We start from the raw sequence: 17,672 nt of genomic DNA on the forward strand, positions 1-17,672 counted from the left end.
CTTGAAAGAAACAAAGTCAGCATGCTCTACAAGTCAGGGTGCATGTACAACAGTGTGTGTGTGTGTTAAGAGAAAAATTGGGTATAAGAGGCATCAGATGTAGCATGCAAGAGAGAAGACTGTATTGGTATGGTCATGTGATGCGTAAAGAAGTGTTGATTTCTAATTATGGAGGGAACCTGTGGAAGAGGCAGACCCAGGAAGACATGGGACAAGGTGGTGAAATATGATCTTCAGTTGTTGAGTCTCATGGAGGCAATGACAAGTGATCGAGACTTCTGGCAATTTGCTGCACTGGAGAAGATACATCAAACTAAATGAAATTGTAGTCGTGGCCAGCGCCAGTGACACATTAAAGGCACCCAGTACACTCTGTAGAGTGGTTGACATTAGGAAGGGCATCCAGCTGCAGAAACCAAGCCAAAACAGACTGAAGCCTGGTGCAACTCTCTGGCTTACTATCTCCAGTCAGACTGTCTAACCCATGCCTGCATGGAAAATGGACATTAAATGATCATGTGGTTGGTATGAGAGTTAGACACAAAGACACCAACCATACATAGATAAATACATAAATGTTAACCATTAACACTTTTCAAAGAATCCATACCATATATATATATTACATGAGTACACACACGTTGTCTCTCACACAATGACAGAATCCACTTTATGCTACACAGGCATGCAGGTGTACATATGCATACACACACTCTCTCTCACACATTCCTATAAATATAAATACAGAATCCATAAACTACAAGACAGACTTGAAGTAGAGTGGGTATGTCACTGATGAGGTCATTATAAAGTGAGAAAAGGACTAACAAATCTAGCTGATGATTGAGTCACAGAACAATTAATCAAACAATTCATTAGTTAATTGGTTAAATGGTTAACAAATATTATGAACTAATAATAAAAGAATTGAAATGGAACCAATGTGTGTGTTTATTATTGGCATAATGGCCCTCCCAAGATTCAATAAAATAATTTTTAGATTTTTTCCTGCTGCTCCAGCATGACCTAGCCTTTGGCTGAAAGAGTAAAATATAATCTTCATGTATATAAAGATCATCGCAAGTATAAAGTACCAACAATTTTAACTAACATATCAGAATGAAGGCAGCCCCAACATGTCACAAGTACTAAAAATAGGTTCCAAATCATGCCTATGCATTGTCCAACATTACAATTATATTGCCAGTAACTTTTAATGCTTGAAACAAAAAATAATTAATGTGAATGGAAGTTTTAATAAATGAGGTGACAAAGATCAAAATGATTGATGATAAGCAGACCTGAACAATGTATACTAAATAGAATAACCAACATGAAAAAGTCTAATGATGACATCAGTGTGGGTATGTAAAAGGTGTCTTTTGTACCTGACTTTAGTTAGGTCACTGACAGCTCGTCTTAGTGCATCAGTTAACATGTGGCACCTATATTCAGAAATTTTTAGTTTTTCACCCAGTTCAGATGTTGTCATATTGTAACCATTAGTTGTTCCAAAAGTTGAACCTAAACCATTTTGTGCAGTGCCAATAGGAACTTGTGGGTCAACAGGATTTACACGACTCAGACTACTTTCATCAAAATTGCAGGGAACAATTTCTGAAAAACAAAAGCAAGAAAGATAATGCTAAGTATGCCATAAAATATAACCATGGTAACTAATTTTTTCATTTTTCATCTACAATTTGTAAAGATGAAGTTTTGTAAATTGGAGTTATACAAAATGAGGTATGCCTTTCATTGTCATTTCTGTTCAGTGGCGTATACTCCATTCCCCCCTTGAAACTAATTTTAACCACTGTACTTCAGTACAGGGTGCGATGAATAAACTGTCGTCTAAATTATGCAAAAATGAAAATAACACAGACATCTCGTTTTAACAGATACATTTACCAAATTTACATAGCAATACAATGAAATACTAAAGATTAAATTTTTTCAATAAAATTGTCATTGGCTTCAACCACAGCCTCCAGACATTAAATGCTTTTAAGCTGCAGTATTTCATCAAGGGAAGCTCCTTTTAAGAACATAAAAAAACAACTATACTTCAAAGCCTGGTGAAACAAATTACATCATGATGTGACCAGTCTGGTGCATTCTTGGCCAGCTGTCAGAATACATGGCACCCACTTGACAGAAAACTTCTTCATGCCAAGTTTGTTGTGCATAATATTCTGAACTCTCTCATGGGATATACTAATAGCATTAGCTATAGGATTTATGTGGAGGCACATGGTCTAGTGGTTACAGCAGTGTGTGTTCAAATCTCAGACCAGGCAATGTGTGTGTTTATGAGTGAAATACCTAAGCTCCACACAGCTTCTGCTGACTCTTTTGCCACAACTTTCTCTCAATTTTTCCTCCTGCATCTAGCAGCTCACCTGTGACGGACCGGGATCCCATTCAGATGGGGAACCTATATGACAACGAAACCAGGAAACTGCCTCTTATGAACCAGGCAGGAACAAACAACATATGATTTATAATCAATCACCTATCATCCATTACCATGTGGTGAACACAATCAATGTTTTCCTTGGTGGTTGCAGTTGTAGGATGTCTAGACTTTGGGTCATCTTCAAGACTCTCCTTCCCCTCCCAAATTAAGCTGCCCACATTTGCACTGTTGATGAAGCTGGAGCATCATCCCCTAATGTAGCAACTATAAAACCAGCCTGTGCCTAAAGAGCCATTAAAATATAAGTCAGGAACTCACCTAACATAAGCATTGGATCTTCATCATCTTCTGGCTTGAGATATTTAGGATCATTCCATGGAAACAACTGAGTTTTAAAAATTTGTGTCAATTCTGATGGAAGAATTTTCTGAAAAAATATACAAGAAAAGATATAAAAACATTAACTAGTGTTAGAGAAAGCTATATTCAGAAAGTTGTTGCTGTATCATGTATGTAAAATGTAGTACAGGAAACAACTTTTACAGTTACTAACACTCAAATATAGTTGTTTATTGGTTTACATGGTTTCACTTTGCTATAAATTTGGTTTTAGTATATTCGTTTTTGTTTTTTACTTAACAGATACAGAAACACAACCTCAGTATGATCCCATCTCACTTTATTCTCCAATGCTTACATGCCACTACTTATGTCTCCCTTTCACTGAGCTACATCTAAAATACAACATATCAAAAACCTAACAGTATATCTTTTTTCTACCTCTTTGGAGAGATTTTGCCTAATATAATTTTAATCCTATTTAATCTTTTAACTGAAATAGCTGTAAGGGACTATGTTTGATTTTTGCAGATAATAAATTTATATTAAATGCTATACCTCCATTTTCTTACTTTCTTTTGAATGATTTATATATAAACCTATAGTATTATAATATTATTATTCACAACAAATATTAGGTATTGAACCAGTAATTCATTGGATAATACCATACCTTCATGAGACTAATATAACCTCTAATTGAATTGTGTATTATTAGGTCATCAAGTATGAAATTTGTAGAAAAGGAAAAACAGTTTGCTAATGTTTTATAAATACAAGGTATAGTTTTATTCATCAAAGTATGCACCCATATTGTCAATACACTTTTGCCATTTCAGCAGTAGCTTGTCCAGCCCAGAACTGTAAAAGCCTGGCAATCTAGAGTCAATAAAATCTTGGAAGGCCTGTTTTACAACATCGTCGGAATTAAACTTTTTTCCTATCAAAAAGTTATCCAAATTCTGGAAGAAGTGATAGTCAGTGGGGGCGAGATCAGGTGAGAATGGTGGATGATAGAGTTTCACCAATGTCCATTTTGCGATGTGTGGTCTGGCATGGTCTTGCAATAAAATGGGAGTGGCTAATCTAGGATGTTTTTTGTAAGTTTCTGCATCATTTGGTCCAGCTGGCTGCAGTATACATTGACTGTGATTGATGAGCCAGGTTTAAAGAAATCATAATGGATCACACCTATGCCAGATCACCAAACACACACCAGCAGCTTCTCTTGATGAATTTTGCCTTTTGTACTGTGTTTTGGTGGCTTGTCTTTGTCCAACCATTGTGCTGAACCTTTACGGTTGTTGTATTGGATCCATTTCTCATCATGTTACAATTCGATTCAAAAATTATTCATTTTTGTGACAAGAAAGTAGCATAAAGCAGGCTTCCAAACGCTGTTTCTGATTTTCATTGACTTCATGTGGAATCCACTTATCTAACTTTTTCACTTTACCGAACTGAACTAGGTGAGTCAATACTGTTTCCTTGCTAATACCACACAACAACGATAGTTGAAGGGCTCTTTGAGATGGATCTGATTCGACGGTAGCTTTCAGTTTGTCATTAACCACCTTTGTTTCTGTGATGTTGCATTTCCAAGAAAGAACTAGTATTTCAAAACTGTATGAATTTCCAACTTAACCATCTCTGCACAAAAAGTGCAAAATGAGTTAAAATAAATAAATAAATATGTCAGCTTTCTAACAAAAAATAAAGATTGTCAAAATATAATAATGGCACAAAATGAGCAGCTATCAAAGTTTACCATATACCTTACTACAAATTTCATACTTGATAACCAAATAAATGCATATACACATATATATACATACAGACACGTAGGTGTGTGTGTGTGTATACTCAAATGTGAGTCTAGTTAGGTATAGGCTAAAACTAAGGCAACTAATGGTTATTTGAAAATATAAGTGAAAAATGTTTTATGAGATGTTCCCTGTATAGAAGAGTAAGGAGATAAGTAATTCTAACTCCAAATATGCTGTGTATATAAAAAAAGTTGTATAGAAATGTCCAATGGAAAAGCATAGCTATATTTGAATTTGGATATGACCTGACAGTTAGAAACAATACTACAACTGTATATTTAAAAAAAAAAATTGTACATGAGCATTAAATTAAAGAGGATATCTATATATATAAAAATGAGAATGTGTCTGTCTGTCTGTCTGTCTGTGTGAATCCCTAAAACTTGAGAACTACGCAACCAATTTCATTCAAATTTTACAGATGCATTACTTAGGGTTCCAGTTGTGTTTTAGTCAAAAACATTTTTTTACTTCTTGCAGAGTTCAAGCCCACGGCAACATAATATCTCTTCCACTATTTAAGTATTACGTGTCAAAAGTGAAACAAAAACACTCATGTCAAATACTTTTACTTTAAAAATGAAACTATTCCACTAACTGAAACAATCACATTTCAATACTGTAATGACAGATACTTTCAGAGAGAGAGAGAAAGAGAGAGAGAGAGAGAGAGAGAGAAAGAGAGAGAGAGAGAAAGAGAGAGAAAGAGAAAGAGAGAGAGATGTATATGTATACATATAGATGTATATGTACACGTATATGTATAGATATATATATATAGATATAGATCTATATGCATACATGTATATGTATACATATGTGCAGATGTATATATATATATAGATGTACATGTAATATGTACACATATATACATATATATACATGCATACAGATATCTATACATATATACACCTATCACACACATACACATGCACACAAACACAGACATTAGTCATTTGTTTTCTTATCCAAAACTACGTCAAAAGTACTGAATGGGAAATTATATTCTATGCATAACGGCCATAACTCCCATGAAAATTCATATACTTTTGATGTTGATGAAATTTTAACCCGAACATAACAGATGAGCATTATTTGTAATTCAACGGTACAACAGTGTAAGACTACCCTTTCAGATATACTTACATTGTGATTTCTGCAATGTGGTGCATAAATTGTCAAGTAAATGAGACGCATCTTTGCCTCCACTGATTCACTTGCAAAGTGTTGAGTAAAATTATTTCGTTGCAGACCTCCTTTGAGTCTTTTTATTATCACTGCGACACACATAGTCCCCAGTTGGTAACATTGATTTCAAGGCCTTCCCAGATGAGAGACTGGTTATTCTAAGACATTTATCGATTGTAAATTTTGTCTGCAATTTGGAAATTATATTCTATGCATAACGGCCATAATTCCCATGAAAATTCATATATTTTTGATGTTGATGAAATTTTAACCCGAACATAACAGATGAGCACTGTCTGTAGCTGGTCTTTTCTTGGAAGAGCCCTGCTTCTCACATGGCCAACTGTATGTTGGCTGCTCAAGAGTGGGCAGTAAAATAAAACCTATTTGCATATGCTCCACAAGGGAAAACAAGGAACATTGTTTACCACGAGGTGTTATAATCACAACAGCAAGAAAGTATGTACATGATCACCTTCTTTTACGAAACTTCATTGACTTTCATATATTTATATTGATATACATATATATACGTGTGTTTGGGTGCGTGTGTGTGTGTATATATATATATCTCTATATACAAAAAAAAAAGAGAATGTGTGTGTCTGTCTGTCTGTCTGTGTGAATCCCTAAAACTCGAGAGCTACACAACTCTCTTTTACAAACCCAGTGAAAATACATATATTTCATATGTCAAAGAAATTCAAGCAATACATATAACACCAAAGTTAAAAACATTCCCAACAATTCCACAATCCCCAACCTCCAGAGCTATTGAAGAAACTGTTATCATCAACTGACCAAGATTCCTAACATTTGCAAAACAAAATTAGACAATACGACGCTGTACTACAGATGACATCATTTGGAACCACAAGAGATTTAACTGAGGCAGCATTCATCCAAACCTTCAAGATCCAACATCAGATTTATCATCGCATTGTCTCTCTACTACCTCTGTCAAATGAATCACCAAAATTGGCCTTTCATTATTTATAATCTGTACCTGTTTGTTTGGTTACGAAATAAAATACACAAAACGTGTTTCTGAATTACGTGTATTTACTTAATATACATATGAGTTGAAAACTTTCTTCTAGCATTCCACTTAATGTCTATGTTCCATGCTGGCATGGATTGGAGAGTTATTAATGTAGAAATATGGTATCGTAGCTACTAACAGTTGAGGGTTGTGTAGTCTAGACGGCGTTTTTAGATTTCATTATTCTCTTTAACCCGGGCAACGCCGGGTATTTCTGCTAGTAGTATATAAAGGGCTGCTGGAGTGTAACATAAACAAGTATTGAAGGGGTAGCAAAAAAAAAATACTTAAAATGAAGATGTGTTTGTGTAAGAACTAATATTCGTTTGTAAGGTGAAAAAAAATAATAAACCAGAAAAATAGTTGTTAATATTACAGATTTAGATAGTAAATGCTGTGGCTATAAAGAAGAAGAAATGCTCAGAGGTTTTATTATTGGATGTAGAGAACTAAAAAATAATGTAGGGGAGATAATAGAGTTATGAATGATAAACAAAAAGATAGAGGGCTTAAATTTTATGTAACAATATGCAAGGTAATACATTGACTATGTTTAAGTATGAGTTAAGGAACTAGCTTGGCATAAAGTGAGAGGGAAGTATATAGTGGTATTACGTTAGTAATTAATATTCAAGTAATAGAAAATTATTGTGTATTATGAATATAAGAAACATTTACGAGTAGGGGGTGCACATAAGCATACAAAACATACAAAATAATGTATATATAATGTTATATAAAAAAATTGTTAGTATATACTAATACGTGAGTAGAGGCATATCTGCACATTAGTATACATAGATATAGGAATTCTAGTTGTTTTTAGATTAGGGTATACATAAAGGAAGGTACACCATACGAAAATATATATATACTCATACCAGTGCAAAGAGAGAAACAAAGGCCACACAGATATAGGTATAATTATAATTACCCACACATAAAAAATGGTATTACAAGTATATATGTGTGTGTGTGTATGTGGAACATACATATATGTGCAAACATTCATATTAAAAGTGGATTTTTAATTGAGGCTCAATGATTATTTGGGGAATGCATGTACTTAATATTTATGTTGGATGCCAATGTTAATTTAGTAACAGGCCTACATGAACCATTTAAAAATCTAGTTAATATTATGTGTGTGTGTGTGTGTGTGTGTATGTATATATGTGTGTTTATGTGTATATGTGTGTGCATGTGTATATACTTGTGCATATATGTGTGTATATATATGTTTATGTATGTATATATGTATATTTGTATGTGTATATATATATATATATTGGCGTTAGGAAGGGCATCCAGCTGTAGAAACTCTGCCAAATTTAGATTGGAGCCTGGTGTTGCCATCCAGTTTCACCAGTCCTGAGTCAAGTCGTCCAACCCATGCTAGCATGGAAAGCGGACGTTAAACGATGATGATGATGATGATGATGATGATATAAATATATATATATATATATAAAGTCTGTCATACCGGCCATGATGAAATACCACAAGGTATAGAAAATACGTATTCGCCTTTATATATTTAATCCTTTATATTGAACACTCAATATTTCATATATTCAATAAGACATATTCCATATATTCAATAAGACATTCAATACTTTATTTCATTGTACCATCCATTTTTATATTATATATTGTATATTCCATATTCTATATCCCACATTAATTTTACAAGAATATAAATAAAACTTAAAAAACAGACAGAGTTGGAACTCTTTTAAATAAAATAATATATATATATATATATATATATATATATATATGTATGTGTGAAGGTATGTGTTGGTGTATATTTGTTTATACTATTCCTTTTTTACTAATTGTAGTAGTTATAATTTATATTTATTAATTGTGTATTTATTGGTAGGTTAATATTTTAGTGAGTTTAAAGATTTAATATTGTAATGACACTACGATTTTTATAAGATTAAATTAATAGTAGTATTTTAGCTTATTTCATATATATTATTTAATTTATGTTTCTTAGTCTTATTATTTAAAATTTATAATTACTTAGAATTTAAAGTTCATTAATATGTTTTACAATATGTCTGGATTTTTTAATGATGTAAGTTATATACAGTTTAAATCTTTCATTCATGATTTTATAATTCTTTCATTCATGTTTTTATATTCTATTCTCTATCTTAACGTAATATTTTCGCACGACCTCTTTCTAATAAACGCTCTAGTTCTGAGTTTAACGTCTAAGTTTTAGTTTGAACTGCAGTAACTTATTGATAAGTATCGCTTTTACTTTGTTAAATGACTTTATAGAATTGTTTGGAAAAAAAATGTATTTTTGTATTTTTATATTATTCAATTGATTTTTAATGATAATTGTAGTCGATACCTTTTTTAACACTAAATTATTTAGAAGTAAGAGTATCATCTTAGCATAAACTAAGACTTCGATTTGATTAGGGTTGAATTTTTTCTATTAATACTGTTTCATATTTGTTTCTTCTTTATGCGATAAATAACTAGTCTTTTTATTTAATTTCTTTCATTATATAAGATTGTTAATTGTTTTATTATAACTGAAGTTATATACAGTTTAATCTTTCATTCATAATAATATTTTCATTCATATTTTTATTTCTATTCATTTTCTTTACGCAATATTTTCACTAGGCTTCTTTTAAATAAATGTTTTTAGTCTAAAATCTTCTAGCTTATATATATATATATATATATATATATAGATAGATATATACATACCTATACATATATATATATATATATATATATATATATATATATATATATACATACATATCTCTTTTACTTGTTTCAGTCATTTTGACTGCGGCCATGCTGGAGCACCATCTTTAGTTGAGCAAATCGACCCCAGGACTTATTCTTTGGAAGCCTAGTACTTATTCTATCGGTATCTTTTGCCGAACCGCTAAGTTACGGGGATGTAAACACACCAGCATCGGTTGTCAAGCAATGCTACGGGGGACAAACACAGACACACACATATATATATATATATATATATATACATATATACGACGGGCTTCTTTCAGTTTCCGTCTACCAAATCCACTCACAAGGCTTTGGTTGGCCCGAGGCTATAGTAGAAGACACGCAGTGGGACTGAACCCGGGACCATGTGGTTGGTAAGCAAGCTACTTACCACACAGCCAATATATATATATATATATATATATACACACACATACATATATACATACATATATACACATACATATATACATACATTTGAAATGGTGTATTTTACGTGTCACCTGCACAGGAGCCAGTCCAGCAGTACTGGCAACAATCTTGCTCGAATGTCACGTGAAAAGACATTTGAGTGAGATCGTTGCCAGTACCGCTAGACTGGCTCCTGTGCAGGTGGCACGTAAAATGCACCATTTCGAGCGTGGCCGTTGCCAGTACCTCCTCACTGGCCTTCGTGCCAGTGGCACGTAAAAGCACCCATTACACTCTCGGAGTGGTTGGCGTTAGGAAAGGCATCCAGCTGTAGAAACTCTGCCAAATCAGATTGGAGCCTGGTGTAGCCATCTGGTTCACCAGTCCTCAGTCAAATCGTCCAACCCATGTTAGCATGGAAAACGGACGTTAAACGATGATAATGATGATGAAGATGATATATATATATCTATATATATATATGGATAGAGCATCATACAACATGGAAGACAACTGGAGGTTCCTTCGGGACAACCTGCTGAGTGCCACTGACCAGATCTGTGGCTGGTGTAAAGTCCCCTCTCGACCCATAGTAATTTGGTGGTGGAACAGTGTGGTTGACAGGGCTATCAGACAAAAGAAACAGGCTTAGAAGGACTGGAAAACTGGAGGTAGCAGGGAAGTGTATCAGACTGCCAGAAGGGAAGCTAGGAGACAAGTTTACTTAGCCAGAGGGGAAGCAGATAAGAAAAAATTTGCCAATGCTCTGCGCCGTGAGGACCAAAGACTTGAAGCATTTCATGTTGCAAGACAGTGTGTGAAAGAGAATCGTGATGTCGTTGGTGAGAAATGTCTCCGCTTGGATGATGGCTCACTTGCACTAAACAAGGCTGCAAAGAGAGAGGTCTGGAGACGCCAATACGATACATTGCATGTCGACCCAACACAGGGACCAGCTATCCTAATTGACAGTACCTTAGTAGATAAAGTGATCAAGAGTATGAAGACAGGAAAAGCCCCCGGCCCATCAGGAATCACTGCAGAGATGCTCAAAATATTTGGCAGTGTCGGCTATAGCCTAATGACCCATATTGTTAATCAGGTGATACACGAAGGAGTCATACCCAATGAATGGTGTAGCAGCACCATAGTCAACTGTTACAAAGGTAAAGGTGACGCCTTAGATACAAATAATTACAGAAGTATCAAGTTGTTGGATCAGGTAATGAAAGTCACGGAGAGAGTCATAGCCCACCAAATTAGGGAGTGAGTCAGCTTAGATGAGATGCAGTTTGGGTTCGTGCCAGGTAAAAGCACCACTGATGCCATATTTCTGGTAAGACAGCTGCAGGAGAAATACCTAGCCTAGGATAAACCTCTGTACCTGGCTTTCGTTGACATGGAGAAAGCCTTTGACAGGGTCCCCCGATCCCTTATCTGGTGGTCAATGGGGATACTAGGGATAGAAGAATGGTTAGTGAGAGCTGTGCGAGCCATGTACAGAGACGCTGTCACTAAGGTGAGGGTTGGCAATGAGTATAGTGAAGAATTCCAGGTAGAGGTAGGGGTCCATCAAGGTTCTGTCCTCAGCCCTCTCCTATTTATCATTGTCCTCCAGGCGATAACAGAGGAATTCAAGACAGGATACCCCTGGGAGCTCCTCTATGCTGATGACCTTGCACTAATCGCTGAATCACTATCAGAACTAGAGGAGAAGTTTCAGGTGTGGAAGCAGGGACTAGAATCAAAGGGCCTTAGGTTCAACTTAGCTAAAACCAAAGTTCTAATAAGTAGGAAGGTAGACAAAACACAGACCCCCTTCAGGTAGATGGCCCTGCTCGATCTGTAGAAAAGGTGTAGGTAGAAACTCTATAAGTTGTACCCAGAGCAAGCTATGGACACATAAGAGGTGCAGAAATATCAAAGGCAGGTTAACTAGGAAGTTAGTTTTTGTATGTGGCAGATGTTCAGGTGCAATAAACACTGAAAATATGCAGAAAACAACTTGTCTCATTCCAGGGAGAAAAACTAGAGGTAGTTGATAGCTTCTGCTATCTGAGTGACCAAGTTAGTAGTGGGGGTGGGTGCACTGAAAGTGTAGCTGCTAGAATAAGAATAGCCTGGGCAAAGTTCAGAGAGCTCTTCCCTCTGCTGGCGACAAAGGGACTCTCACTCAGAGTAAAAGGCAGACTGTATGACGCATGTGTACGAACAGCCATGCTACATGGCAGTGAAACATGGGCCTTGACTGCTGAGGACATGCGTAAGCTCGCAATGAATGAAGCCAGTATGCTCCGATGGATGAGTAATGTCAGTGTGCATACCCAACAGAGTGTAAGTTTCTTGAGAGAAAAGTTGAACCTAAGAAGCATCAGTTGTGGTGTGCAAGAGAGACGATTGCGCTAGTATGGACATGTGGCGAAGCATGACCTCCGAACATTAGGCCTCACCGAGGCAATGACCGAGACCTTTGGAAATATGCAGTGTGTGAGAAGACCCGGCAAGTCAAGTGAGACCAAAACCCAAGGTCTCTGCCAGGGATGTAGCCAGCCCACTTATGCGTAACATTCCTTCCTTGGACACTAAACTCCTTTTGCAAATACCTGTTGAGGCAAGTGAAATCGAAATCGAACTAAATTTGACAACTGGCACACATGCCAACGTCTTCATTGAACACTAAACTCGGCTTGCGAAGACCTGTTGGGGTAAGCGAAAGCAAAATCGTGATGGCACCAGTACCAGTAAATCACTAAGAGCACCGTCCGAGCGTGATCATTGCCAGAGCACCAGCTGTCTGGCTTTTGTGCCGGTGACACGTAAATAGCACCATTTGAGCGTGACCGTTACCAACGTCGCCTTCCCGGCATTTGTGCCAGTGGCACGTAAAAAGACATTCGAGCGAGTTCGTTGCCAGCCCCGCTGGACTGGCTCCTGTGCCGGTGGCACTTAAAATACACCATTTTGAGCGTGGCCGTTGCCAGTACCCCTTGGCTGGCCTTCGTGCCGGTGGCACGTAAAAGCACCCACTACACTCTTGCAGTGGTTGGCGTTAGGAAGGGCATCCAGCTGTAGAAACTCTGCCAAATCAGATTGGAGCCTGGTGTAGCTATCTGGTTCACCAGTCCTCAGTCAAATCGTCCAACCCCTGCTAGCATGGAAAGCGGACGTTAAACGATGATGATGATATATACATATATATATATATATATGAGAGACAAGTTGTACGTACGCCGCTATACACATATACATATATATATATAAAGGTTATGAAGGGTATTGGAGCCAACCAAACCCTAAAGATACAGGTAATACCGAGTAAGTGCTGTATACCGACTAGTTTTGCCCCTGTCGTTGTAGCAACATGAGTAGGGAATATAACATAGGTCGTGTATTAGCATGTGTATGTATAAAGAAAGGAAAGGGTAAAGAGACCAATGGCAAAGTTAGAATTATATTTTATGGATAAAGTCTTACAGCTGTTTCAGGGAAAATCCAATGTATCCCCTCGTCGGAGTCGGTAATAGTAGAAGAATGGATTATTACATCTATAAGAGGAGATTTGTAGTAAAAAGTGAGAGCAATGCGCAGAAAAAAGAACAAAGAAGAAACAGTACTTGGAGTGTAGCTCCATTCCAGCAGTAAACATCCATGTAAAGAATCCTTGTGGGTATTTTCCGGAGATAATTGTAGTAGCAAAGGTGGATATATATCACATCGTATCCGGAGTACGGAGTACGCTGTGCGTTGTTTACTCAAAGGATAGATGAGAGATGTGTGTAGGGTTAAGAGGTCAAGCCTTAAAACAGGAAGGAAGTGGGGGAAGAAGTAATTCAAGTGAGAAATATGGTAGATAGTAGTAAGCAGTCGTATGGACAGTTATTCTGACAAGAAGGAAAGAGGAAGTAGAGGGAGCAAAAGGAAGAATGTGGGGGTGGAAGCATAAGTTTAGTAAAGAAATGTAGAGAGAAGGAATGTGGGGAGGTAATGTGGAGAGGTATTTATATTGTGTATAGTGTCAGGCTATGAAGGAACCTGTAAGTGGTGAGTGTGTATGTGGCTTTCTAAGAACAGTATTAAAGGAAAATAAGAGAATAGAGTTATCATCATCATCATCGATGATGAGAGTTAGTAGTGATATATTCTAAAAATAGAGTTAAACCTATTTTAAAGATGGTAGAAGGGGGACCAGTTTGCTACCTTGAGTTGATTGGGGTTATCTATAGGGAGTTATGGGAGGTAATGTGGAGAAGTATTAAAATTGTGTATAGTGTCAGGCTATGAAGGAACCTGTAAGTGGTGGTGGTGCTGGTGGCTTCCAAAGGAAAGTATAAAGGAAGCAAATTAAGAGAATAGATTTAGTAGTGGAGTTAAATCTATTCTAAAGATGGTAGAAGGGGGACCAGTTTTCTAAGTCGAGTAGGTTACCTATAGGGAGTTGTGTGAGTATGTTGTGTGGTCATTTGTGCATTTGTGTCTGTGATAGAATTTGAATGTATGGAAAAAACAGTGACTGCAGGTGCTAAGTGCTTTGTTATATCGATTAAGTAGAGTGGGAGAATTGTATTTTAAAATATGGAATGCCTCCTTTAAGCAAAGCTTGCAATTAGAGCGCTGGCCCTGGTATGGAATTCCAGAGTCCAGAATGGACCATTTTAAAGTATACTGGGTATTTGTGTTTTTGAGGTGGTGAATGTGGTTGGCTAGTGTTGTAGATTTGCTGTTTGTCATATCTAAAAGAGTGCTAGGGCTGCATAGCGTTGCTTGAAGTTTCTAGTTGAACCTATGTATGCAGCTGTAGAGTTATGTAGCAGATTGGTTACAGTGCATTTATATATTACGTTATATCTTACGCAATGCGTTTGTAGCGAGCAGATTGTCCCGGAGCGACAGTTACAAGTAGATGAAACTTGGGGGTTGTGTTCTGTGGTGGATGAGGCAACATTGTTGGAGGATATGTTATGTGAGGATGTAGAAGAATCTAGATTAATGGAATTATTACTGTTATAGTTATTATTCCCTCCATTGTTATTATTATAAGATATGGTAGTATTATTACCGGGTATACTAGTGGGCTGGGATCTATTATGGTCGTGTTCAAGTGTACGAGTGTCAGTGTTAAATGCACGTATATGAAAGTCTATGTTGGGTATATGCATGCACTGAGTGCTAGTATTACCGTAGTTATAGTTGTGTGAGTTTTGATAATAGAGTAAAAGTTTATGTTTATTAGAAGTTGCTATAATAGATTCGAAGTTAGGTGTGGTTGAATAAGACAATTTCAAAGTGGATCTGTTAAATATAGAATGGTATTTGTTGTCGGGGGAAGTTAGAGTCAAGTATTTTGAAGAAAGATTTAGCTAAGTTCCTAGTGTTAAGTGAGAATGGGGGGGGGGGGGGGGTACCACAGTATAGAGCGGCCACCGCTTTTTTGGGGGGTTCTGTATAAATTATAATCTAAGTATTTTGGTAGAGAAGTGCTATCTACATTTTTCGTGTTGCTAATAGCTTTATTTACTTGGATTTAGACCTAGTGTTATAGGTGTGTTTGTGGGGTCTGTTGGAGAGTGTGGGTGGTTGGTTGTGGTTGTGATGATTGGTATGTCTTTGGAATGTGATTTGGGATATAAGTTGTTTAAGTCTGGTGTTATAGATGTATTTTATTTGTTGGGAAAAACCACTAGCGGCAAGAGCTTGATTGTAGTATGGAGCGTGATTGTTGAAGATTTCTTCAGAAGAGGATAGATCAGATATGCGGGCTGAAATACCCATGACTATGTTATCGAAAGTAGATCTGTGGTGATCTTCTTTGTTCTTTTTTCTGCACATCGTTCTCACTTACTACAAATCTCCTCTTATAGATGTAATAATCCATTCTTCTACTATTACCGTCTCCGATGAAAGGATACATTGGATTTTCCCTGAAACAGCTGTAAGACTTTATCCATAAAATATAATTCCAACTTTGCCATTGGTCTCTTTATCCTTTTGTTTCTTTATATATATATATATATATATATATATATATATATATATGTATATATATATAAATAAATAAATGAAAAAAAAAACCACCCAGTACAATTTGTCTCAGCTAAACAGCCCTTAATGTTTATCTTCGTCAAGATTTTACTTTATACATCCACTCAGTTGTTTATTCGTTCGAAGCCCTAACTGTCCACAAATTTTATATTTTAAAAATTCCTGGATGCTGCTGTCTTATGAAGTTTTTCTATTTTGTCATCAAAAGCATGAAATAGGGAGTAGTAAAACAGTCGACAACTGACAAGTGAGTTATCTACTTTTGGTATTTTGTATGTACTCATCTCTAATGTGTTACGTATTCTTCACCTGCACTTATTGTGTATGTTTTGGTATTTTGTCCTGTACTGAAGAATTTTTTTATTTATTTATAATCGAATGCTATGCAGCCTTGTCCACAGTAAGTTCTTATATTTATATATAATTTCTGTAACTCTACAGTTACCTTTCTTTCTCTCTATTCCTCTATAATTTCTGTTTCTCCCCTTCCTTCTTTGCTGTCCTGTCTATCTTTTGTTCCTTCTCCCTTCTCTTCACTCACTTTGTTTCTTTCCCTCATCACCTCTCTTGTCCCCCTTCCCCTCTGCCTGTTGCTCACATGCGACTACAGGACATTTCTCTCGCCCATCTTTTCTGGACAAGATATCCACCAGGCTGGACGTCATTTCTCTTGCCTTCCAATATTTTTCTCTTGTTCTATTTTCTTCTCTTCTACTTATTCTATTTCCTCTAACAATTTCTCCCAGGCGTTACCCATTACAATCCATCTTGGCCTAACGGCCCTTAATGTTTTGTCTTTGTTGACTGTTTACTTTGTATGGCCACTTTATTGTTTGTTCACTCGAAGGCCTAACTTTCCACAAATTTTATATTTTAAAAATTTCTGTATGCTGCTGTCATATGATGTCTTCCTATCTTGTTGTTAGAAGCACGAAATAGGGAGCAGTAAAACAGTTGACAAGTGGTGAGAGAGTTAACTTCTTTTGCTGTTTTTTCCTGTACTTATCTCTCCTGCATTTACATATTCTTCACTCGGTGATGTCCTCTACTTAACGTGTATATTTTATTTATTTATAATCGAACGCCATGCAGCCTTGTTCACAGTAAGTTCTTGCATATATATATATATATATATATATATATATAGAAAAAAGGAGTATGTGCTTTAATTTATCACAGTTCAACATATTCATTCATATTTATATAATGGAGGAGATTAGATGTTAAAATAGACTATTATAGTTTTTTTTTATTTTTCATGTTGCTATACAATTTGTTTCATACAAAAAGACTCAGATATTCGTAACAGAAAATCGGAATAGTCAAGTTTGTACTCATTTGTAGCTAGTATAAGAACTAAAAAAGATGTTAGAAGCACATAGATTGTCTCTTAGTAATCATATTGTATTAATGTTTGCTCTTGCAGTCATGCCTATTTTAAACAACTAAAGAATATATAATGGGTGCTAATATATGTAATATCAAAAAAGCTGACATTCTCTCCATGAATTTCTATATGTGTGTCTATTTAAAGCTCCATAAATGAACTTATATTAACTGGACAGGCTGTATTTGTATTTACGATGAGAAATCCAAATAAGAAAGTGAAAGAATTTTCAAATACAAATTCAGTTTTTAC

The 17,672-nt window shown here is 35.9% G+C and overlaps 1 protein-coding gene across 7 annotated transcripts in view; it reads right to left on the bottom strand.

Moving 5' to 3' along the window:
- The window catches only part of LOC106871252 (uncharacterized), a 208,532-nt gene that overhangs the window by 147,991 nt on the left and 42,869 nt on the right, over positions 1-17,672 (bottom strand). For all 7 annotated transcript variants that reach the window (XR_016244974.1, XM_089365965.1, XM_089365967.1 and 4 more), the window contains 2 exons: positions 2,738-2,846; positions 1,389-1,617 (listed from right to left, as the gene is read on the bottom strand). Coding sequence is in view for 6 of the 7 variants with exons in the window: in XM_089365965.1 (XP_089222091.1) it covers positions 1,389-1,617; positions 2,738-2,846 (338 nt within the window). In the remaining variant the exon portion in view is untranslated. The remainder of the gene's footprint in view (positions 1-1,388; positions 1,618-2,737; positions 2,847-17,672) is intronic.

This window comes from Octopus bimaculoides, chromosome 18, assembly GCF_046866305.1.
Source record: "Octopus bimaculoides isolate indiv1 chromosome 18, ASM4686630v1, whole genome shotgun sequence".
Lineage (NCBI taxonomy): Eukaryota > Metazoa > Mollusca > Cephalopoda > Octopoda > Octopodidae > Octopus > Octopus bimaculoides.